The sequence below is a fragment of the Saccoglossus kowalevskii genome, chromosome 13 (genome assembly GCF_978046115.1).
Source record: "Saccoglossus kowalevskii chromosome 13, keSacKowa6.1, whole genome shotgun sequence".
Lineage (NCBI taxonomy): Eukaryota > Metazoa > Hemichordata > Enteropneusta > Harrimaniidae > Saccoglossus > Saccoglossus kowalevskii.
This window is the reverse complement of record NC_140653.1, coordinates 30863374-30889922: the sequence shown is the minus strand read 5'-3', so window position 1 is coordinate 30889922 and position 26549 is coordinate 30863374. Positions and strand designations below refer to the sequence as shown.

At 35.6% G+C, this 26549-nt stretch overlaps 2 protein-coding genes across 2 annotated transcripts; one reads left to right on the top strand and one right to left on the bottom strand.

The window, feature by feature from the left end:
- Positions 1–592: 592 nt before the first annotated feature.
- Positions 593–4901, top strand: LOC144353814 (uncharacterized). Its single transcript, XM_078010098.2, has 4 exons — positions 593–791; positions 1427–1643; positions 2137–2295; positions 2704–4901. Exons 2-4 carry the CDS (start codon positions 1457–1459, stop codon positions 3063–3065), a joined length of 708 nt encoding a protein of 235 aa, XP_077866224.1. The 5' UTR covers positions 593–791; positions 1427–1456; the 3' UTR covers positions 3066–4901.
- A 4653-nt stretch (positions 4902–9554) lies between these two features.
- Positions 9555–16137, bottom strand: LOC100313556 (aryl sulfotransferase). The gene is made up of 6 exons (NM_001168033.2): positions 15916–16137; positions 12574–12800; positions 11091–11217; positions 10830–10924; positions 10430–10604; positions 9555–10196 (listed from the first exon to the last, which is right to left on the bottom strand). The coding sequence occupies exons 1-6, from the start codon at positions 16076–16078 to the stop codon at positions 10084–10086; spliced, it is 900 nt and encodes a 299-aa protein (NP_001161505.1). The 5' UTR covers positions 16079–16137; the 3' UTR covers positions 9555–10083.
- Between the last annotated feature and the right edge of the window lie 10412 nt (positions 16138–26549).

Sequence of the window (26549 nt, the reverse complement as noted above, 5' to 3'; positions counted from 1 at the left end):
ATAAGAATGATTCCGGCATTTTTTGAACTTTTCTATTACAAATTACTACTAGTATACATTGTTTGAATTCATTAAACAAAGTTGACCCGAATCTCGTGTTGTCATAGTTTTTTGGGTTTTTACTAATCAGTAACAGTACGTCGCTGTGAATAATACATTTGTCGTTTCACGCTAGAGGTCACATTGTGTCGGGGTCGGATTCAGCATTCGACCCGGAGGTTAAGAGTTTGTGGTTGTTTAGTTGTGGTTGTTTAGTTGGGCTCATGCAGAGTTCATTTCCTGTTTACTGTAAAACAACCCCGTTCGATTGTCATATATATATATATATATATATATATATATATATATATATATATATATATATATATATATATATATATATACTCAATTTTCAACTGCCTTCACTATCGTAACAAAATGGGCAGACGGGGAAACAGACTAAAGGGGAAATTACCGAAAAAAATATTTCCAAAAAACCATCACGCACACATTTGAGAGAAGCAATGTAACCAAGAGTACGTGGCGCCCACATACTGTCATACGTGTAGGTATTGTAATGGCTGGAGATTGTTAACGCAGTGACATGCTTTCGCTTTACCACCGTTGGTGACTCAGAGTATTTCCCATGAACACAACGAGTTATCCAATTCCACTCAGAACTTGAATCACTTTCACTTTCTACAAGAAACAAGGCAGTCATAGGATTAAAAATATCACCGGTTTATGAATGCGTTTACCTATATAAAAGGGGGAATCGTCACCTTGGTGACAGTTGACTTTTAACATAAAAGGTAAGTGGTATACATACTTACATAGAAAACACTATTAAGCATAACTGCTGTATTCAGTTTTCTGATATTTCGTCTGACTGGAACTTAACACAGTCTAAAATCGGTTTTGATTGGAAAGTTGTATATATTACGTTCCTGAAACTGAAAAGGTATGTTTAGAGAAATTGTGACCAACGACAACATCCTAATAACTGTATAATGTTGTTGTACATGTTTCTCCAACTTCAATAAGTATTTTTTCTGTACAATTTGAAAATATTATTTCTATAAAAACTATTCTCCAACAACTGCTACTACTATGTTAAAATATCTGCATGAGCTTGACAAGAGAACGAACAGCGAGTTACTCTATTCCAGTGGCTGGTTCTTTCCATTCATTACCACCCTATCCTATACTTCCATATTATTTTTTCTAAATGTCACATTTAATATTAAACTCAAAATAATAAATTGAACGTCAAATTGCGATTGGAAATGGTCAACGGCAACATTGTCAGTGTAATAAACTGCAAATTTTATGATGACTTGATTTCGCTATTTGTATTATGTATACAAGATGACGCATGCAAGACAAATATTAATTTCGTATCAGGAATTCCAAAATAAATTAATTTCTTTCTTTTTTCTTGTTACAGAGCAATTGACACTGGGAATATAAGTGAAAGATGGCTGGCAAATTTTTCGAAGGAATAGGTCAATCTTTTGTTGGCGGGGTGGCCTGCATAGCAACCTTGGGATTATGTGACGATGTGAATAGATGGACAGAAGCGGGTGCGGAAAAAATACATGCTAACGCGGTAAAGGCCTGGGGAGCAGACGGAGAAATCACAAAATTTGCAGAAAGCATACCAGGTGCGTGGGCATGCGTAGTTCTCACGTGGATGAACGAAAATGTCTATTTTTCAGTATTGATGTTCGATATTCCATACTGTAGACGTAATTGGGTTATGATTGATCATTACCTTAAAATGTTACGTTTGTAGTGCACACAACAGTGTACGTTAGATGAAAAATAAAAAAAACACGTATACGCATGTGCAGTGATCATTATTACGTACCAAAACAACCAGTGCGCATGCGTATTGGACATTTTCGTTGCGTCGTCAAACAAATATCCAGATGTAAGCTACGAGAACAACGTTTTCAGTTCATACTAAATTATAGTTCATATGCAGTATGAAACAACGATATTGAATATTATATTTCTCGCCCATATTGCATCTTTAAAGTTGATATTCACTCAGAATACTACAAAACTTGTTGAACAGTTTGTAGATTATTAATTTATCATATAAACAATCATATGTGCAAGAGATATTTACGTGATGTTGTGATTTGCTTCTAGGTGTCGGATACATTGCATCTGCCGGCCATGGAATTGCCGCGGCAGTAACGGGAGATGAAAAGGATTTGCAGAGGGCCAGAAGAGCATGTGCTGCCAGTACAAAGTCGTCTTTGGTCACAGCGGGGGCGATTGGCGGCACTTTACTTGGAGGACCAGCCGGTATGTTTCAAATATCTCACTTTGGACATGCGCACAGGTCCAAACTATAAAATTGAAAAAAAGAAATTGCTTTGACATTCTTATTTTATGATTTTTGGAAGTTGTGTTAAACAACTGTTTCAAGTTATTTAATTTTCTTGACGATAATCCACTCATACGGTTAATTTTGTTAATCTTTTTTTCCATAATGTTTGTTCCCTCGTCTACTTTTATCCCATACTTCCCAGATATCAGGGTGTTGTATTTGCCATAAATTAGGGTACCGGAGTCTCCCACTAACTCTACAGCTGGTCATCTTGCAATACAACATTTTCATCAGTACGTACTCTTTCTAGCATTTTAGCAAATTCAGCCCCAGTCTGTATATCATCGTTTCACTTACTGTTTGACTCATGATTTCGATTCTAGGTGCAGTGGCAGGGGCAGCTCTTGGAAGTACTGCTGGTCAATGCTCAGAGAAAGGCATCAATCATGCAAACGACAAGGAATTTCAGACCTCAGGTGGAACTTACCATGATTTCCATGCTGGTAACTTCATTGCGGAAATAGCCATAGATGGGGCATTGGGAGGTATTTGTGCGGGAACCACTGCCACTGCTGGAAAAACAGCAGCCCGTAAGGCCGTTGGAGAAAGTATGAAAGAAGTAGGGGGCGGCGGTGTCAAACGATATGCAACCAAGAGAGCAGTAGAACAAGTGATTGCGAAGCCAGTGACAGGTGTGAGTGGAGCTGCAATTAAGGCAGTTCACGATCCACGAAAATCCGAATAATTTAGTACACAATGAAAGTCCCACATTGATAAGCTATTTTTCAAGCATAGCATTTGAATGGTAGTTTGAGTGGATATTTGTTCATCAAATAATGACCACATAAACAGTACTCTCAGTTAGCAATATGTCAAATGAATGGACACTACAAACTCCTAAATGTGAAGTTAAATCACTGTTAAAATTTAAACAGTTTTATAGTTTTGTAAAATTCATACATTTGCCTATATTTACATTATTTTTATATCATTTTTAGACATTTGCAGGTAATCATTCTGTTATTTTTTTTTCATAAATTTTGCATTGTGTCAATAGTTGTCATCATTTCAGCATTGTATGCTTTAATAATTCCATTTATTACATATGTACTGCAGTTTATTTTGATTCGTCCATGAAATCAAAATCGGTATTTCCACAACCCATATGCAAATGAGGTCTGAGAGCAAACAAAGTAGTCCCTTCAGGAGTACAGTTTTTCGAAATAAACAATATTTAGAAGTATATTTTCCCCTTGGGGTACATGAATATACTTGCCGAATGAAATGAAATTTGAACAACAGTAATGGTACTTTTAGGCAGTCACTTATTTTGGCCCAAACTAATTTGCATATCACCCACGCAATAATGTTTTCGGTATTTTCACGGTCGATATGCAAATGAACATGGTATTTTCATTGGCTACCGAACTATTTTTATTTTGTAAACACATTTTCGTCTGCTACTTTTATCCAGTTCAAATCGTTCAACAACATTTTTGGCATGTCAGGTGTACATCACATGGAATACTACGATTGGAAGAACTTAATGTATGTTGACCACCTGGAAACTGAGTTTTATAAACCTTGAAGGGCTCTCAGAAGATCCACCAGCAGTAAAATCAGCGATTACTATGCAGCTGCAACCATCAGCATCGAGATACCAGGTTTCTGCTGGCGACGTTGCGGCGTTACTCAGTTCCAAATAAAAATTACCAACGCCAAAAGAGCAACATTTTAACCGGTAATCAAGACTCAGTCAATCCACGACCAGCAAGCAACATCGCACACGAAGTTGTAGCGTGCAGCTCAGCGACAACCGCTGTCGACGAAAGTCATCCCGTCAGTGGAGTACCGCAGTTGTACGGCATGTTTGCGGAACTTTTAACTTCAACATAAACTGTGTATCATAGTCGTCCAGTTCAAGTTCTGCTTCTGTCGTGTCCCCAACTAAACGTCAATGAGTTATTTATTCGGACAGTGACTCAGATTAGACGTCTGATTATTTTAATTTCATGATACAAACAGTGACACGCGTTCTCCGGGCGCGTTCTACACTGACACGCGCTGCTAGGGCGTAACAATTATATTGAAACATATTAATGGGCAATGGGGTTCCCCGACCTAAATTCCGTCTCGGTTTGCACGTTCTTTCTTTAGTACGAAATAATCAAGTATGGAACATATGTAATAATAACAGAACCCCACACCCTCCCCGCTTCGCTCGTGAAAGTACGGCCGCAGGATACACCGCATCACTCGTGAAAATAACTTCCATACGCAACGAAAGCCACGGGGAGGGTGTGAGGTTCTGTCATATTATTAAGCTTCGTATTTTCATTCAACATCGCGGCAGTAATCTTCAAGTAACTATTTGTAAAATGTGTTCATCTAGTTCTGTTGGTGAATCTGTTGGTGAATCTTTTATATAATGTATAACTCTTTTACAAACTTTATGTTACGGATAATGAATATCCTGCAACTTTGTGTTGTCTATTGAGTGAAATATATGTGGATAACAAATGTACGTGTCAGTGATAGCGAAATGGAGATAAAATAGAGATATTATTTTGTTTCAAGCTTACGAATCATTTAAGGAAGACAGCTAAATGAAGCGATTTTATTTTAAATACCGCCCTCAATGGCGTTAGTTAGTTAGTGAGTATAACAATGTGTGCGATATATTGCAAGATACTTAAAGCGCGGTAGTCGTCGCGCTGCGCATGTGCGACATTTGTGTTGATAAACATTGATTTTCCCACAATCCAATGCGCTCTTCAAATGGAAATCACAAGTATGAAGTTTGACCTGGGCGCGACTTGCACTGATTACCACCGGTGACTCCCTGATACCTTCGAATAACATGAAAATTACCTAATTAAAGCTTGGAAACGTCTCAGTCAAAGTCGCCATCTTTGTTTATATGAGACCCATATATTTCGCACATGCGCAGCGCGACGACTACCGCGTTTTAATTTAAAATGGTGTGATAGTACTTGTTGACGTATATGCCATGTTTATAAGAGGGTAGTAATCGCACAATCTAGTAAGTTGGCATACAAGATTTATATGTTAGGATTGTGTTAGAAATTACACTTGATTTAGCTGAAATGTAGCTTGTTTCGCGGTGACATGGCTTTTGTTATTAATACAATAAAATAAAATATTTTATTTAAAAAAAAACACCAAAAAACAAAAAGGAGACGTATCTTATATATAGTAGTATAAATGAGAGTGAGCAAATACCCCATGGTGTATTATCCTTCAAATCGGCCATTGCTTATGTGCCAAAATTTTATTTCCACCAGGATGGTTTATTGAAGTCATACGACTCCCATTTAAACATACAATATTGGTTTGAATTATCTCTGTATATAAAGAATATATCTGTATAATCTGTATTTTAAAGAATAATAATTTTCTTTTAACCATTCAAATTAAGCTCACAAAATGTGATGGTATTCCGAGTTACGAGAAAACATAACCATAAAATAACTCAATAATACAACTCGTTATGCGTTGTCTGGTACAGATGTCCAATACAACTCGTTATGCGTTGTCTGGTACAGATGTCCAATACAACTCGTTATGCGTTGTCTGGTACAGATGTCCAATACAACTCGTTATGCGTTGTCTGGTACAGATGTCCAATACAACTCGTTATGCGTTGTCTGGTACAGATGTCCAATACAACTCGTTATGCGTTGTCTGGTACAGATGTCCAATACAACTCGTTATGCGTTGTCTGGTACAGATGTCCAATACAACTCGTTATGCGTTGTCTGGTACAGATGTCCAATACAACTCGTTATGCGTTGTCTGGTACAGATGTCCAATACAACTCGTTATGCGTTGTCTGGTACAGATGTCCAATACAACTCGTTATGCGTTGTCTGGTACAGATGTCCAATACAACTCGTTATGCGTTGTCTGGTACGGACGTTCAATACAACTATCTACGCGTTGTACCTTACCAATTGATGGTAGTTAATGAATGGAAACTGCATTGATGGGTTGATATGATAAAGAATGTTGCTTCCACGTTCTACGTGTAGACAGATCTGACACAGTGACTCGTGGTTAAAACTTGAAACACTATTTTTGACGAAGTGGAAAAATATGATTCAACAAGCGATTCGTTTCAAAAAACAGTGTACACATGACGATAATATGACAAATCTTACACAGCAGTAAAATTTAAATCGCCCGTAAAAAAACAAAAACATTTCATTTGCAATTCCGAAAATTTACGATACGTGTGAAATCGCCGTACAAGTTCAATACATGTTGTGATGTAGTGCACAAATATTTTTCTAAACTGTATTATTTTCTGTGATACCATGCTGTGAGAAACGAATGAAGTCACAGAAAATAAGTCACAAAGCGTTTGTCTATGTGTTATTAAAATTATTCGTATTTTGCTTAAGTTTTAAAAACGTATTTATCTAGAATAAGATGTGATGTAATTTATTTGAAATTCAGGCGTTGAAAACTATAATTGATTTTTGTGTTTAGAAAGTACAGCAAAAATCATCAAATTCGATTGGCAACTAATTTTAGGGCTAAGGCACCTATCTACCTCAAGGTAGCAATGAGAATAAATAATTGTTTTAATTGCATACATTCTCGATCTACTGAATCAATAATTCATTCTGGAGATCCAGAGCATCTTGGTCTCGTACACCCCTAAAAACAAGGGCACAGTTATAATCCGCCACAAGAGGGCGTGATGAAAGACGATTCTATAATTGCTGTTTGACAATGAAACTTATACCGACATCTTAGTTGATTATTGCAATCAAACATTTTTCGCCATCTGTTGATACATTTTGTAAGTAAATTAACATTTGTTTCAATTATATGGCTTTACAGAAAAGCTTGTATTATATAAAGGATGACAGGTTAATTGTTTCATACTTCATTAAAAATGTACTGATAAATCGATGCTATTACCAAGATTAAATGCAAAACAAATGGCTTTATATTTTATTGGGAACAAATTAAGAATGTACATAAATTTTAATATCCTATTTCAGATGTTAATGAACGAACAAGGATATTAGGCTAGTTAGTGACAAATGTTTAATTATCACAAGCAGAAGAATCATGGTCTAGCAATATACACATGGCCCATTAAAAATGAAATGCAATTGATTTGAACTACTGGCATTTCATTTTTTTTTCTATCATTCGGTGTGCTTTAATATTTACGTGCCCAACATCACGCAAGACTGAAGCTTGCTAACATTCGGCCATGCTCATGAATCTTTAGTTCTAACAATTTCAGTTTTCAAAACTAGTTCTGAGTAAAAATACAAAACAAATACAATTGTCCAAATATACTGGGTAGTTGAACAGGGCAAGGCATGATGTTGAAAATTATTGTACGTCTTGTTCATCCAATTTCTAGCAGTTACACGAGAAATATCTCTAATTTAATTGGATACGAGTAATCATTTTCAGCAAAAAAAAACCCAATAACTGCCCATTTCAGTGGGACACCGATCTAAAATGGGAAAGGTGTGGGAGGGCATTGCACTGGCACTTTAAAGTAATAAATGCACCATTGTAAATTTCAATCTAACTGCAAGTCTAATTTTGTTTAACGTACATACCAAAGTTGAACAAGTCATTGTCAATGACACGTCCCCGTTCAGTTCATATTTGAGTGACATATACATTCAAAGCAGATCATGACCGAAATGCACCTGCATACATACAACACATTGTGCTAAATCTGAACAAAATCCATCCATGCATGACTGAGATCCGGTTCTGGAATTGTGAAAATACATGATTTTGATGCATTTTCGGCCTTAAAATGGCCATCATTCCGCTATTGTTAAGCAGATCATGAAACAAATGCACATATCTATTTGTGACATGATGTACCATGTGTGTGTGAAGTTTGAACTTGATCAATCCAGACATGTCTTGGATACGGATCCAGAACTGAATTCTTTAACAAAATGGCCGCCAGTTGGCCATTTCGAACTTGATCCGAAAAAAAAAAAAAAAAAAGACGTGCATCAAGGTCCTATTATGTTTAATGTATGTACCAAATTTGAACAAAATTTGAACTTGATCAATCCAGACATGTCTCGGATACGGATCCAGAACTGAATTCTTTAAAACAAAATGGCCGCCAGTCGGCTATTTCGAACTTGATCCGAAAAAAAAATGACGTGCATCAAGGTCCTATTATGTTTAATGTATGTACCAAATTTGAATGAAATCCGTCCATGCATAACTGAGATACGGGTCCGGAATGGTGAAAATGTGCGATTTCAATGCATTTTCGGCCTTAAAGCGGCCGCCATTTGGCCATCGTTAATGAGATCATGAAACAAATGCACATACATATTTGTGACATGATGTACCTTGTGTGTGTGAAGTTTGAACTCTATCAATCCAAGCATGTCTCAGATACGAATCCAGAACTGAATTCTTTAAAACAAAATGGCCACCATTTCGAACCCGATCCAAAAAAAAAAATGATGTGCATCAAGGTCCTATTATGTTTAATGGATGTACCAAATTTGAACAAAATCCGTCCATGCATAACTGAGATCCGGGTTCGGAATGGTGAAAATGTGCGATTTTGATGCATTTTCGGCCTTAAAATGGCCGCTATTCGGCTATCGTTAATCGGATCATGAAAAAAATGCATGTGCATATGTCCCATATAATGTGTGATGTATGAGTGAAGTTTGAACTTAATCGGTCCATGCATGTTTGAGATACAGGTGATCACGGACGCACGGACGGACGCACACAGGGCAAAACATAAGTCCACGTTTTCGGACTGCGTCCGAACGGGGACTAATAAAATGTGTTCATAGAAAGATGCCCATCAGGAAAGGAATAAATGCTAGATTTTGAAGTATTGTGAACATTCAATTATTTTTCCATCTTGAAAACAAATCAGCATCTGTACCAGTTGGCCATTTTGAATGCATCAAAGATTGAATGAAATGTGTACACACAAAGCAGAAACTCTTGATTTTTAGCGCTAAAATGGCTGCCATTTGGCCATCTTAAATTGGATCATTAAATAAATGCATGTCAACATCAGTCAGTCATGTTTAACGGACAAAAAAGTTATTTATTGTCCTATGTATTAGGGTTTGAAAGCAATTTGTCAATGCTTGTCTGAGAGATGGCTTTGGGACCAGCTCCTTTGCATAGCAAATCATTTTACAAACATGCCTTGCATCCATATAACAAAACAAAACAATCGAGTCTACACTTGGATTTTATTCCCAAATATCACAATATTGGTATGTGGGTTATAACAATACTCAAATGTTAGTTATTACAAAATAAAAATATCCTGGATATGACAGCTGTAACAGTGCAATAAATATTTGGTACAAAACTGACATAAAAACAGATTTGTACACGCAATATTCTGTTTAAAATTTCAAGTTAACAAATCACACATACAGCACAGACATGAACTTATTTCACAGATGTGGTTAGACATATTTGGTTGTTGCTATTACAGTCAAAATAAATATAGTGACCTTTGGTATAAGTACCGGTAATATTGTAACATTAGTAGAAGAATGACTATACAACGCACGACACCACAAAGCCATTATATTGGTCAACAGGTAGGAATAACCAACTTGCTGCCATAATGCCAATATGTGATTTATTTTGTAACATGATCCAAATCGAGAATGGCATTCTATATTGGCAAGCAGTTCATTTTCCCCACATTCAGCAGAAATCCCATGTGCAGAAACAAAATGGCTGCCATATCACAACTCCCAATCAAAGGTCAAACCAGTGCCTCGCATTTTCTCTTGATATAATTCATCGAACAGTTCATTCTGTGCTACACTAAAATGATTTTTCCAGTCTCCGACTTCACCTGAAAGTAATCAAACATACGTTTATACATTGGCACAAAATCTGTTCTGAACTTCAAGAGATTTTCTTTCCTTGATATACAACTATTGAATTTGACAATAGAACAAAGTATACAATGCAATTTAACACAAGAGTAGATTCAAGAGAATAATAAAAATTATTAAAATGTGTGACATCCAAAATGTGAATTGACATGCATTAATATTATCACAAAATAAAGCTGTTTTACAGTACCTTTTCTGTGAAATTGTCCTTTCTTGTGGTTGATAAAATGAGCTCCGGAATAGTTGGCCATGGGATTTTTCTTCATTTTATCAAAGGTACAATGCTCAACAGCGGCATCAATCTTGTCAACTGGCAATGGATATCCATAAAAGTCAGCCATACGAATCATCTCTCCTCTCAAATCCTGTAAAAAAAATTGTAAATTCTTCATTTTTAGGAACTGTGGTCATGGATAAGGTCATTCATTCATCCATGTTCAATTCTGTTGGTTATAATACATTGTTGAGAACACAACATTCATGGCACTCGCAAGTGTCTGCTGCCCTCTACATAGTTCAAAATAAAAACTTTACGCTCTAAATTGGCATTCCAACAATATGGGCAATAAAAGCATCCATGGGTATCTTACCTTTTTCATGTCCTCAAATTTGACAAACATGATGTTTGGATCATGCCGGTGTTCCCACCATTTTTTATTGTGGTCAAACCAAGAACCATAAATGACTGGAAAAAATACAAAAAGTGATATTTTTGTCATAGAAAGTCGAAGCATAGTCCTGGGTGTGCAGGCAACCTAACTAAAACTCCTTGTGGAAAGCACTGATCATAACGTGCATTTTTTAAGACTTGCAAATATGATAATAGATTTATAACTATGGCAACTACTCACCATCCCCTTCCACAAATTTGGGAAAGAAGTCTGAGAATGTTTCATATGTTACAAAAAAGTGGTTGATTTTCGTAAAATGCCATCCAGAAACTGCAGTGTCTTTTGGATTGCGAGCCACATACAATGTCTGAAATAGGAAACAGTCTTGTTATTATACAATGCTTGTAGACAGTGAGGCTTGCACAGTTTCTTCCAGGATATCCCTAATTTTCATTATATATGGGCATGGCAAAACATAGTCATACTCATAAACTATGTGGAAATCGCTGAAAGAATCTGTTGTAGCGCTGAACACTACTAATTCTACTAAAAGTCAACTCCGCTGTCACTAAATTATTCAAATTCAAGTCTTGTCTCTGTTTTTAGCATCTTTTTTTTAGATTTTAGACTTGCAGAAGCCCCTTCCCACAATGCATTTATTTATCTACAGTTGTCCGCATTTTGCCAACATACTCAAGTAGTCATTGGTGGGACGAGATAGTTGCATGTACATGGAGTCACAGATTTTGGCCCGGTCATTGGGCCCCAGTGCGTTACCATGGTTGGAGGCGAATCCTATCAGAGCTCAACCCCAAGCTATGAAAAAATGCAGTTGTGTAAATGCAGCAATTATGGTATATCTAGATGTCAAGATTTCCATAAAAATATAGTCACACCTCAGGGAATAGAAAAAAAAGGTTGTTTTAAAGACACTGACAGTAAATTATCAGGTACCCATTGTTTATAAAACTACTAATTGCAAGTCATTTGTAAGTTAAATAGGACACTTTCTGCCCCAGGCTTGTCACAGTTACCCCCACAATGTTTAAATACATGATATTATTTGAAGCATTGCAGCCCTCAGAGGCATGCTTTCTGAACCAAAACATAGTTCAGCATATTTTCAAGCCAGGGAATATATTCATGGGTATTTACAGGTAAACCTAGAGGTAAATTTTAGCACCATAAAATACTAGGCAAAAAATAAAATTTTGCATAAATTTAGTCTAAACTAGGCCATGGTTTGTTTGACAACAAGCTCCATGTCAGATCAGAAATCAGAAAAACGCACCTCAAAAACGTTAACTACATGAACATTTCACTATACATATTTTGTTGCATTATTCGGGCACTTAAATTGGATGGAGGATTATTTTTGCAAAAACATGTATTAAGGAAAGGAAGGAAGAGGCATTTCCCAGCATGCACTGCAAGGCTATACATGTTTTCTGTCGTGAAACAATCACTTTCCACATAATTTTTACTACATGTACTTGAATACATCCCCAGCTGATACATGCAGTGATGTTTGTGTGATTGTACAAGCAAGATATTTTAGGGCTTGTCTCCTGGCTGCTGGTTTGGAAGGGAATGAAGAAAAAGTGAACAAAGCTTATACTGTTTCCAGTACTGTCAATCTTTCACTAATTTAAGGCAATATTAGGGCATGATGGGCAATAACATTCAAGGCATGATGGGTAATAACTATAAATACAATTTGTACCTTTGGTTTTTTCTCAAACCACTGCTTAGGCATCAGATGATATGGTAAATGTGTTCGAATAAGACGTGGTGACGGCAACTCTTCAACCATCTTGTAAGAGGCTGGTTGTGGACCAAGCGGTCCCAGCTCCAAATATGGTACTCTCTGCAATAGTGGCTTACTTTTTACTTTCTCCAAATCGGCTCCTTCAACAATCACAGATGTGACCTCTTGACCCCATGTTGTACCTGTGAAAAAAGCAGGAAATAATGTAATATCACTTTACTCAATACCAAGTTGTATCAGAATATCAAATTATATTTCACCGTAATAGACACAAGGTACATTTTGAATTTTACATTTTGAATGACTTCTGAGGAAGTTTAAAAATCCAAATTAAATGCAAATGTGCTATACTAAACTTACTTCACATAGATGAAAGAAAAGAAAAGTTAGATCCAAACAAGCACACTTGATAAGCAAGGTCACCTTGAATGCTGCTGGACAGAAGTCTCTTTAATTCATGCATACTTTAGATGTCACGTGACCAGAAATTGCAGCTCGTTAACTGCTTTGGAGAAAGGTCTTCAAAAAAAATATTTGTAGGTGACTTAGAACACAAACGAAAATGTGGTGGCCTTTGATTTTTGTTTATAAAATGTAACATTACTAATTACATCAGTTGTACTGACATATTGCTGTGTACTTTATTAGTTGATGGGTGATTTGGTCAGGTTGAACAGTAAAATTAAAATGTTAACGAGTCAATTCAGACATCCATTGATGGTATAATGGTGCTAAAACAAGATAGCTCCATGGTGTTAATTAGTGTCCTCTCAAAGCTTATTTTAAGTGTTTGCCATTTATTACAGTCTTGACTTGCCCAGTCTTTGACATGCAGTCATTGACATGCATCCAAGCAAGAAAGTTTTAAACTCAAGACATGCATACCAACCCTATAACCATTAAAGCATAGCTCTGTAGTCCCTGGGATTGCTCCAATGCATACTGGGAAATTATAAACACTATCCAATAAACCAACGTCCGAGTTTAAAACAGACGAGAATAATATTTAAATCTTGTCCAATTAGTTAATGCTGAAATCCTATTCCACGAATATTCACAATTGCTTGCAATAGAAACATATAGTACTCCATGTATTGATTCTGATCATCAAAAAAAAAGCAATTTTGCCAAGTACTTCGACCAGATTTGTGGTTCGTACACCTTCACATTATCACATCATGGTGTATCATAATCAACCCCACACTGGATGGGGAGAAAGAGTAGTAACACGATTACACTGACTGGCTCTAAACAAATAATGAGCAATAAGAATAGGGCATGACATCTGCTTAGAAAGCAATTACACACTTTCTTTTGACTTTTGAACTCTTGCATCTTTACACAAGATGCAATTATACATGTATACAAGAACCCTAATCAAACTGAACCACATTTAATATAGCAGGGTATTTATTTAAATAGCGGTAAATTGAACTTTGAATGATTAACCACCCCCCCCCCCCCTCACACAAATTTCATACCTATAATTGGTCACATGACAGATGGTACTTATCACAAAGTGTCAACAATTTATTTACCCACTACTTGTGTTAATACTGATATAGTTTTCAGATTGGTGATACAAACACCGTGTTTGACACTCAAAACACTACAAGAGTTGACATCAATCGTGGAAGCTACAGTACACAGGAACTTTAAATATAAATAGCCATGTCTTTTATAACCATTGTGTCCTTTATAACCATAGTTTAAACCATGCGTAACAAAAGTAACATTTTTTTAATGTTCCTGACATTTTCATTGTATTATATTAGCCACATAGTTTTAATTTTATGTATGTTACCAGTGCTACATTTGAGTTATTCTGAGTACAACAGCGCAGCACCCTCATGCCATGGCCATGCGCCCCTTCTCTGGCAACCATAAAATTCTGATTGACCAGGGATCACATGTGGCCAGTCTTCAACTGTGACCTGTCTGATAGTAATTTTAATTATCAAAAACTCGCCGCTGAATTGCAGTGCTCTTGCAGTTGTTTTTAGAAAAAACCCTGCATGCAGTTATAAAAACTACATATCAGGGAACCAACAGATTAATTTATGTTCATTGGTGGTACACTATTAAAGCATAGTATTCTGAGTTGGATATTAATTTATGGCTATGTAGTAACCTAAAGATCAGTGAAAATTAACTTCATCAGAACATGGTGGGCGCCATTTACAACAGCTTGACTGGAAAAGAACTAATTTCTAAAATTTATGATATAAATGTATATATGTATAAATGAATGAATTTAGTGAACTAAAACAACTTGGCTCAAATGCAACCCTATTAGAGATTTGCTTTTAATAGAGCGAATATAATACATTAGTAATTAGTGTTTTTAGTTTATGACAAATTCCACTACTGTATTCAATTATTTGAAATTTTAAAAAATCCCAATCCAGAGCATATCAACATGCACTACATATAACTAATGTATATTATAGCCTTACAAACACCCTAAGTCCTTGATTATACCATGGTCTTTACAAACCCCCTAAGTTCTTTATTATACCATGGCCTTTACAAACTTCATTATAATATTAAACAAATTGAATGTGTTCGTATAGATTTTGTTTTATGAATGGATAAAAAAAGCGTACAATTTATTTAGTTCAATATAGTAGTTAGTTTCTGGAATACACTAACATTAACGGATCAGTTGAATCATTGCAGTACATGTGTATCATAACTAACACATGTTGAGAGCACACGTGTTACGATCGGAACAGAATTTTCCATCATGCAGTAGCCGGTCAACACGACTACGCCTAGCGAAGTAGCACGCATAAACACGAACAATACAAAAATACCAAGTAACTACCCAAGTACAAATGAAACACGCCCTTTTGTTTAGTATTTATATATTTTTTGCATATAAAAAGGGACAATACTATACGAGGAAATGTTTGATATTGAATGCAAGGAGTTTGGTCAGACGTAAAAACGCGGTATATACTAAGATAAGAAGTGTCAAGAATGGTATTTGTTTTGTTCACGTATCTCTTAGTTCCCGTACATTGACAGGAGTTAATTGACATAAGATTACGGTCACGGGTGACTTCATTGAGAAATTGTAGCAAAATGTTTCAGGATTTGTCCAAAAAAAATGACCGACGCGATACGAGTTTGCCACCACGTGGGTAAGAGTGGTGGGTACATCTGTCACATGTTTACAAAATGGTAAATTGAATACAGTGAGCCGAACTTTCGAAGTGAAAGTACAGTCATGTTGTCCCAACCACACCCACAAAGCCAAGGACACGACACAAAAAGACCAAACTTTTACTCTACCTGCTTTGGGGTACGTTACAACCCAAATATCATCTTCACGAACCTCCATCTCTAGAATGGCATCAAACGTCGGAGCCGGCGTGATTGCCAGCATACGAATGCCCTTGTAGTAATGATCTGGGGGTGGTTTGAAGTCATCGGGTAACGTGGATTTAGCTGCCATTTTCTTGTCTGTTTCACCGTCGGTCTTCGGCCGCTTACTGCTCGGTTCGTCAACAGTTTTCATTTGGATAGTTTTACCGTCGATCGCTCGGCGTGAAATATGGTAGGCGGAATTGATTCTGAGCATGCGCAATGACATCACATGGGTGACATGAAAGGAAAATTCCAATATCAAAGCCGAGGATCAATAAAAGAGAAATTTACATGATAATCACGTGCGTGATACTCCAGTCACGTGTTAGCTGGAATGACGACTATTCACAATCATTGGCGCCAAACTTCGTATCATGTGACCACGATGAAGAAAAGTCGAATTCCTATCATACCGAGAGGAAATATATGTATGATTGTTTTAAATTCAATCTACACATTTAGTACACGGCTGAGCCACTCAATGAGGGTAACAAATAAAAAGGCATTCTTAACCCAGTTGTAAAGAATAATATTGATTGACACACAATACAGATAAAGATAAAAATTGCCATACACGACAAAACAAGCAACCTGTTACTCGCAATCTTCAATCGAAGTTATCTGAATACTCCTAGTCAAGGCTGCAACTTGTATGTTTTACATAAGGGTATACGATGAACAAGCTTTTGGTGAAATCTTGCCCCGGGGGACAAAATTCCTCAAAAATTCAACCGTTAAAACAAATGTTCAGGAAACGCCTACCCTTACAGAGGCGGGGCACGAAATTTTGCATGGAGGGATCTGCTCCCCACCCCTTGCGCGCCTAGGCGTCGCGCATTTTTTTCGGAGGAGGGGCGACCCCGGCCCCGGTGCCGCTGCCACTGCCTTATTAAAATTAACCCTTCGACCATTGAAACATGCATACCCGTTCGAGTGCATGCTATTCTGCACACTCGCTCATGTATGAACGCGTTAAACAACAAAAAACAGCACAAAAGAAAGAATTGTGTCAGAAATTCCACGTTATAGAATAGAATAGAATAGAATAGAATAGAATAGAATAGAATAGAATAGAATAGAATAGAATAGAATAGAATAGAATAGAATAGAATAGAATATTTTGACACAGAATGAGTTACAAGTAATATAAAATAAGGTCAGTTACATAAACAACACAAAAAGAATGTCACAAAACTTGTCTGAGGTTCAACCATAGACTCAATTGAATCTATATGGCTGAACAATGGCGAAGCTCGTTTTAAAACTTTGAATGTCTGTAGAAGTTAACATCTACTTGCATAGGAAAGGGGTTACAACAGCGATGACTATCAGTGCGTCATAATAACTCTCGGGAAATCTTGCATGTTTTTGCGTTCACATTTCATCACCGGCGGATAAGGCCAGCGTTGAATATGCGAATGTAAGTTGGTGATGGGATTTAAATAGTGCATTCTAGAGTGTTCTAAACAATTTAAATTAATGAGAACCGCGATCGAAACGTCCGCTTTTTAATAATCCCAGGGTCGGAGGTTTCGAGGTTTGTCACTTGTACAAAATGGAGCATGTGAATGCCGACCGTCCATTTGTTATACCACCGTGAGATTTCTTATCAAAGCAACTTGAAACAAATACAGTTCACAATACAACCCTGGAAAATCCACTTTACAAGTGATACCATAAACATCTGAACAAGATTTGAAAAGGCAAAATATTCCACTGTTTCACTGTTTTGGTACTTCCTCTGTATCAGAGGCGTCTGTATACTACTTGTATTTCACACTGATGTTCAATCTAACGCCATTTTTACTGGTGTTAGAGATGACGGTAGAACACTTCTGATTAATTGTAACTTTTTTGATATTGATTATGATTTTCTAATCATATATGTACGTCTAAACATCTGTACAGACCATACGAGAGAAGAACATATTTTCCTGAACTACGCCATTAGATAAAATCAATCGACTTGCATAACTTAGTGATTGGCAGATACTTCAACTCTATTCTCGACAAAACAAAAGACAAAAGGGGAGGTACGTTTGGCAGCCATTTAAATAACTATTTTGGTTTTCAAGTCATTCTGTTTATCCCTCAAGGTCACAGGTGTATGGTTCACAATGAATGGGGACGAGCTTCAGTTCACTTTTCCACAAATATACCATTAGTCCTATCTAGGTTAGATTACTTCTTACTTGCGGCAGCAAACATCTCGTATCTCTTAACATATAAATCCCTCGTACAATAAACAACCATCTCTGTTAAACAACCAGTCTATTGTTTGCAATTGACTCGTTTTGCTCACAGAGACAAAAACTGGCTAACAACGCCCTGCAATCGTACTGTAAGACGTGGAAGTTAGACATTATTAATAATAAATCAAAAGTAATAATATTCAATAAAGAAATAAGGCAAACGTCTAGTCAAATTTAAAGAAGATATCAAACATGAAGAGTTATAAAGATTAACGTCTCGGAATAAACTTCAATATAACTTGTAGATTAGATGAAGCACAATTAGACCTGAAAGACAAAGCTTCAAAAGCCTGTTTCAATATGAGTCAAATACCTTTTTTGAGTCATGTGTATTGCGAACACATCTAAAGATGTCTGATATAGTAATTAACCCAGTCCCTCTGTACTGTGCAGAAATTTTGTTAAGTACAACAGCATGTTTTGTATGTGCATCCGTGCGCTGATTGTCTGCGACTGTCTTAGAAAATCCCTAAATAGGGCGTACCAAAATCGGAAAAAATAAAAACAATAAAAAATTGCCTCCTTAAAAAACGAACAGAATTCAAATATTTCTTTTAACAAATATGGTGCAGTGGGAAAAATAGGATTGGAAACGCTGAACAAAGCGTCTGTGCCTCGCGTTTCAAGTAGGGTTACGCGATTATTCATTACTGTGCGTTCGCTTCCTGGAGTTGGTTCTTAATACTACATAAAAATCATCGAGGATAAATAATTTAATATCCCACTTTGTACTCTTCACGGTAAACCATAGGCTCTGAAATACTCGTAGATTTTTTATTGAAAATACATGGAAGAGAAACCATGATGTTTTGGTCGTGATAAAAGGTCACCTTCTTAGGACCGCCCCCTGATTAATAATTCATGAGATGACGTCATATTTACTGGGCATTGCCACGTGTTTTTACCGACCCCATCAAAACACTGGTACGAATGTTGTGTTTCTGATTTATATATTCGAGATCAGTTGTTCTGATTCAACGATTTTACATCAAATGTCTATGTCTATACGTTAACTTTCAATTTCAATAGTCTAGAAAGTCTGACGAAGTATGACAAAGCAGTAATTCCCGGTTGAACGCGCAAATATGCAAATTAGCTTTTTTCTCGTCTTCTATTTTTGGTGAATTCTTGGGTTTTAATTTAAAATAGCTGATAGGCGCTTTGGCCATTTGCCTTGAAATTTTCACATATTATTGACAAGGTGCTCCCCCTTCAAAATGCGTCCGGACAGTTTATTACAGCGAGTGGAACCAAAATAACAAGTCCGCAATTAATATAGATATATAAATTGTACAAAAATAGAAAATAGTGAAATTTGAGGTCATGCTGTGCGATTTTGAAAGCCGTTAGAGAGATGAGTGGACGCATTTGAATTAGTAGTATACCAAGGTATCCAGTGATGTAATTTTACCCACAAACGGACTTGAAGTTTTTAAGCTAATTTTTTTTAAACCACTTTTGCCCAAAAAAGCATATTTTTAACCCAAAATCAAAAACGCATTCTGGATATTTAAAATAAAAACAAGTTTCACAAATTTGTATAATAAGCTTTCAGAAAATATATAACATGTTGGATATATAATACTATCTTCATTGTCTAATTACTCAATTAAAAAGCATGCCAAATAAACTGCATCTCTACCTTAAACATACAAAGAGTTTCTTCGCAGCTTCAATGGAAAAAAATACACACCAAATTGTGCAAGATGAAAGACAATCTGATTAAAATAAGATTCTAGTTTTGTTTTGTTTTTTGTATATTTATTTTATTTTATTTTGATCTAGTATTAATTTTTTGAAGTGTTGGTAATTGCAAATCCAACAAGGATGATGTATGTAGAGAGGAATTAAAAAATATCACAAAATCAAAATCAAAGTAAAATAATAAAATAAAAAGGCATTAATAACAAAAGTAATAAAAAAATAAAATTAACGACGTCCCAAACTGAAAATATTGGCCAGTTTGTTCAGTGGAAAGGTTATTTGCCGTTTCTGCCAAATGAAAACGGACTAATTAGTGAACTACATTATCGAGTACGCTGCGTTCCCTGGGTATCGCATTAGCTTGAATTTTGCATGGGCTGTTCTACCGAAAGTGTCAAACATGCGGGTGAGAGCGTTTTATCCTAACAATAATCGTTGGCGAGAAATCTTGTTATAAACTAAAAGTAAATTAAGTGTAATTCAGTGACCGTGGTCCAACATTTCAAGCTGGTCTCATGAAATAAACGCATCTCGCTGGACAAAAATCTTGTCACCCGATTGGATGGGACACCCTGTGGTTAACATTACGATGTTTGTTACTCATCTAACTAGTTCCAGTTTCATGCAGTACTCGTTTTTTTGAAATAACATTTTTGTTTGTTTACTTAGCAGTCACGTGATAACCATTAAATTCTATCCAAAATTACCCAGAATTTCAGAAAGTGTGAGATAATAGGTTTCATAAAATATATGGTTTACTATAGTTCAGGACAATTCTTATATGAAAATATCAAGCCTAACTATAACATACTTGTTATGTCTACTTCATCCTTAAAGCCCGCACACTACATCAGATTTTAATCAGATTGGATGGAAGACATCTGTGAAAGATTTGAAGCTCGATGCCAGAAAAAAAAAATATGCTCAATGACGACAAAGGCACAAGCCATAAAAATAACGAACAGAGAAATACTTGCAAATAATGATCAAACTGACGGTACGAGCCCAACGCTTACATATTGAAATGGGAAGGTAAAATAATACACCAATCTTTGAAAGAAGATATTCAGTCTATGAAATTAAAGAAAACGAACAAAATTTTTTGCTAACCAGTTTTTGATCTAGAAAACTGAGCATCTTGTTTCATGTGTTGTTAGTCTTGGTTATTAATCATGCCTTCGAAAATAAAATAAACATTTATTTATTAACACATAACATCTCCCGAAGGGGATGAAAAGGGTTACAAATCAGATATTAGTAAAAGAAAAATAACTACATGAAAAGTAAAGAAACAAAAAAGCATAAAGAAAAAAAATGATAAAAATTTGTTAATTACTGGCTTAGTTTATGTAGGTGCTGCTGTCTTGTATTAAAACAGTTTTTTAAATATTGTGCTAAAGGAATTGACATTTTCTCATCAATTAGTGATGATATGAATTTATTTTTATTACTAGGTTTGTCAAAATTCGGTATACATTTATTAGCTACAATGTAAAGTCTTAACCTTATTTCATTGTAACGAGGACAATTTTGTGACAAAATGATGTTTATCTTGAACATGGTCATTGTCACACATATTGCAGATTCTGTCGTTAAAATCTAATCCCGTATGCCGGCCTGTTTCATTTTTCAGACAGTGGTTGCCAAGTCTAAATTTTGTTAAGGATTTGCGATTCACTGTTTTTCATATTTGTTATGTAGTTTTCTTGTTCTATTTTGGTTTTAAATAATGTGTCTTAGTTACAAAGCAATAACAAAAATTAACAAAGAAAATCAGATAATCAAATACAAAGTAACAAACACCCAATATAGATACAAAACACACAACGTAATCTAGAATGACGCGTTTGTTGCGATTGATAAAAATATTGCCCTTGCGTGAGGGCGCACTCACCATTGCGTCACGGGGCCGCTCAATACGAGGTACTAGTATGCGATAAAATTAGTATAATGTGCTTGGTCATATATTTGTGGTTCACACTTCAAGCTTGGCATAGCAAGATAAACTAAATCTGAAATTTCCCATTTCCTAATCAATCTTTGCTCAACTGTTCAATATTATCAATGTCCATTATGTAGTTTTTTGAATTCTAATTCTGTATATTGATTTTCCCATAAAGAATGCCTTTTGTTATTGTTAAGTGTCTTCTATCCAATTACATGAAATGTTTTTCCAATTTATTTTTTATTTCGTTTTCATTTCATTTTTTGTATTCGTATTTATAATTTCTGTTTGATCTATACATATGTATTTGTTAGTTGGGTTTTCACTTATCTGAATCATTTGCTGTCTGTTTACTTGCTGCTACTTTAAAGTAGGATTTTCTTTGTAGTCAATACATGGTTGTAATATTTTATTAGAGATCCAATGATTAACAATTGTTCGGTTAGAGCTTGACCTAGACGGTTTTATTAGATATGTCCGATGGCACTCAGGCAACCAGTTAATTTCCCACAAATGTATCGCCATGATACAAGTTGAAAAGATGGTTGTCAGAAGTGAGATGGACTATATGTATGTTCAGGTCGTATTATTAAACATAAAATCAACACTTGAGTTGTATTCATGCAACTTGAATATGCTTTGAGATATTTATATAGGTAGCCTAACTTTATTTTATTCAACCCGATCTTTCGCGTACAGTACCATTCAAAAACCACATAAATTCTTGTAAAGCATGTAAGGGTACAAACAAGTGGCACATTTTCACCTGGATTATTACAGAGGCTTCTTCAACACAACACCAATCTGTGTGGACATCCGACTAAGATTTTAATGCTTGTCGGGTGGAAACCGGGTACGTGCTAATGTCCAAACTAATTTGAATATGCCCCGGCAAGCTAAGTAGATCTGAGTAGGCCTATAGCTAGCATAGAATATTTTACTGTATTTTACACAGAATCGCATAGTGAATACATAATTTCTGGTCAACTGCACAATATCAAAATATGTAACAAAGAAATTTATAGTTAGTTAACATTTAAGATATCAATAAACAAAGCCCAGATTGTTGACAATAAAACCATCATTTTTTCGTAGCAAATGGAAAACAATCCTGTTTTGACAAGAAAAGAAATAATGTTTTATTATATTGTTTCCACATTCATTTAGCAGAAGGGATTATTTGATAACAGACTGATTATAAAACAGAAACATACTCTGGCATAGTGTTTTTCAGTTAGTTATTTATGTGTCGAGATTATGCCGCGCCCCGCCACGAGCCTTTACCAATATAATGTGGACTCGGGAAGATCTTTACCAGTATAATACGGACTCATGAATAACAAACCGTAAACCGCAGGGTTCATCTTTATTCTATGACAAATTGAGCAATTTTTTTAGGACTTCCAGCTCAGGTGACACAATTTAGTCCGCTTTTTAAAAAGAATTGTGCTTTGAAAAAACAGACCTTCGAGCGCGCGCGTGGGGGTGCGTGGGTTAATGAGTAATTGGTAATGAACTGATCAGTATATGTTTTGCTCTCTCTCTCTCTCTCTCTCTCTCTCTCTTTAGATTCAGAAAAAATATGTTTCAGACATTCTTGTGACTCATAAATTAAGTACCGGTATATGTAAAACCATGTGACAGTATCGCCCAAAACAGCCCACTTTTACAGTGTCATCTAAACATATGACCACGCAGCAGCCTACACCAGACCTGTTTTACAAATGTAACTGTATCCTTTTACTGTCATTTAAAATAGATGGTAAACAAAAATCAGCAATATAATTGGCCAACTATCCAGCAGGGTATTGGGACACCCAATTGGATTTTGGGTCACACCATTCTCAAGAGGAGAAAAGCTACATTATGATGTCTTGTTTCAAAATAAGATTTTACGAAAAATAGGTTATATGCAAAAGTTCCCTATCATGTGCAGAGGGTAATCTTCTATCAGTGATGTTGATAAGTAATACATTTGAAAGCAAAATAAATAAATGAGTATATAAATATTGCATTACTTAGGGTTATGTGTGTAAATTATCTAATCCTCAATTGAAATAAGCCATTGTCTTGCAAGATGTCGAACAATGGGAATAGTCCAGTCAAATTATGAATATAAAACCTGAAACAAATTGCAACAGAAGATATTGCAGCTGTTTTGTAATAGTGAAACACATCTTAGTAAAATAAAAAAAGTAGAGAACAATCAAAGGATATGAAATGTTTGTTTTTCATGTTAATTTTGATTGATATTCATGAAATTCAACATATGGTTACCATGTTTTTTCCTCCCATATCCAAGCAATTTTGGTTTTTAGATCCCCTGTGTTGTGCTATGATGGAAATATTTCGTTAAAGCCAAGATTAGCATAATTAGCATATTTAAACAAAAAATGATTATGTAACTGTTTTAAACGATGGAAATTTGTTAATGACAGTCCCCGTCCAAAATTTTGTGATCTAACATATCAATTTGATGCTGATGAAGTCATTGAAACCATTAATAAGAGATGGATTTGTAAAAAATCATGATTTAGTGCTTTTACATGAGAATTGGACATTGGGCAGGCATATTGAATCAAATTACAAAAATAATGTTCATGTTGATGTATCTATTGGTAAACTGTCTTTGTACAAAATTTAAACAGAAATGTTCATTACATTCATAAGAAAGTAGGCATGGGTATCATGAAAAACAAAATGGCCACCAGTCAGCCATATTAGTTTGAATCACAGAAAAAAATATGACATGCAACTATAACCCAATATGTATGATCACCATACCAATTTTGATCTAAATCAGCCCAGTCATCTCTGAGAAACAGCTCAGGACATGTAAAAATGACGATTTAGCACTTTTACATGAAAATTGGGCGTCGGCCAGCCATATTGAATTGAATCACAAAAATCATGTTGGTGCAGATGTATCTCTTGGTATACTATCTTTGTACAAAATTTAAACAGAAACAGAAACATTCATTGCATTCAAGATAAAGTACCATGGGTACCATTAAAAACAAGATGGCCGCCAGTTGGCCATATTTGTTTGAATCACGAAAAAAAATGACGTGCACCTACAACCCAATATGTATGATCATCATGCCAACTTTGATCCAAATCGACCCATTCATCTCCGAGAAACTGCTGCGGACACATTTAGGTATCAGAAATAGCAATCTTTACATTAATAGTCCCCGTTTTCGGACTTCGTCCGAACGGGGACTAAAATTTAAATCTATTCAATACACATCATGTAATATACCAAATGAGTCTAGAATTTAGATTTGAAATAAAATCAAAGATCAGAGAAATGAAATTTCAGATATCATTATTTTTATTATAGAATTTGGCAATTTTTTTCACTAAAAGAAGAAATGTATTTATTGACACTATATCTAACACCAGCACATATATATTAAATTATGGGTAATTTCATGCAGAAATATAATATGGTATAGGATTGGACACATTTAGTACATGATTGACCACAAGGGTCCAGGATTGACCAAATATGGTATAGGATTGGACACATTTAGTACATGATTGATCACAAGGGTCTAGGATTGACCAAATATGGTATAGGATTGGACACATTTAGTACATGATTGATCACAAGGGCACAAGGGTCTAGGATTGACCAAATATGGTAAAGGATTGGACACATTTAGTACATGATTGATCACAAGGGTCTAGGATTGACCAAATATGGTATAGGATTGGACACATTTAGTACATGATTGATCACAAGGGTCTAGGATTGACCAAATATGGTATAGGATTGGACAAATATGGTATAGGATTGGACACATTTAGTACATGATTGATCACAAGGGTCTAGGATTGACCAAATATGGTTTAGGATTGGACACATTTAGTACATGATTGATCACAAGGGTCTAGGATTGACCAAATATGGTATAGGATTGGACACATTTAGTACATGATTGATCACAAGGGTCTAGGATTGACCAAATATGGTATAGGATTGGACACATTTAGTACATGATTGATCACAAGGGTCTAGGATTGACCAAATATGGTATAAGACTGGACAAATATGGTATAGGATTGGACACATTTAGTACATGATTGATCACAAGGGTCTAGGATTGACCAAATATGGTTTAGGATTGGACACATTTAGTACACGATTGATCACAAGGGTCTAGGATTGACCAAATATGGTATAGGATTGGACACATTTAGTACATGATTGATCACAAGGGTCTAGGATTGACCAAATATGGTTTAGGATTGGACACATTTAGTACATGATTGATCACAAGGGTCTAGGATTGACCAAATATGGTATAGGATTGGACAAATATGGTATAGGATTGGACACATTTAGTACATGATTGATCACAAGGGTCTAGGATTGACCAAATATGGTTTAGGATTGGACACATTTAGTACATGATTGATCACAAGGGTCTAGGATTGACCAAATATGGTATAGGATTGGACACATTTAGTACATGATTGATCACATTGTTTTAGGATTGTCACTACTCACAATTTATGAGAACTGCACCTAATGTAAAAGGTAGTCCCTTTCATGCAATAACAATAAGTATTATGGGATAGAAACAGCCTCTCCTTTATCTTAGGATTTAAACTTGCCATAAACATCATTGCTTATGTCATTTACCCACATA

Coding starts and splice junctions, on each gene's coding strand:
- LOC144353814 (XM_078010098.2), top strand. CDS start 1,457: ATGGCTGGCAAATTTTTCGAAGGAATAGGTCAATCTTTTGTTGGCGGG. Junction 1,644..2,136: donor ATTTGCAGAAAGCATACCAG/GTGCGTGGGCAT, acceptor ATTTGCTTCTAG/GTGTCGGATACATTGCATCT. Junction 2,296..2,703: donor TTTACTTGGAGGACCAGCCG/GTATGTTTCAAA, acceptor TTTCGATTCTAG/GTGCAGTGGCAGGGGCAGCT.
- LOC100313556 (NM_001168033.2), bottom strand. CDS start 16,078: ATGGCAGCTAAATCCACGTTACCCGATGACTTCAAACCACCCCCAGAT. Junction 12,801..15,915: donor TGTAACGTACCCCAAAGCAG/GTAGAGTAAAAG, acceptor CTTTTTTCACAG/GTACAACATGGGGTCAAGAG. Junction 10,925..11,090: donor CAAATTTGTGGAAGGGGATG/GTGAGTAGTTGC, acceptor TATTTTTTCCAG/TCATTTATGGTTCTTGGTTT.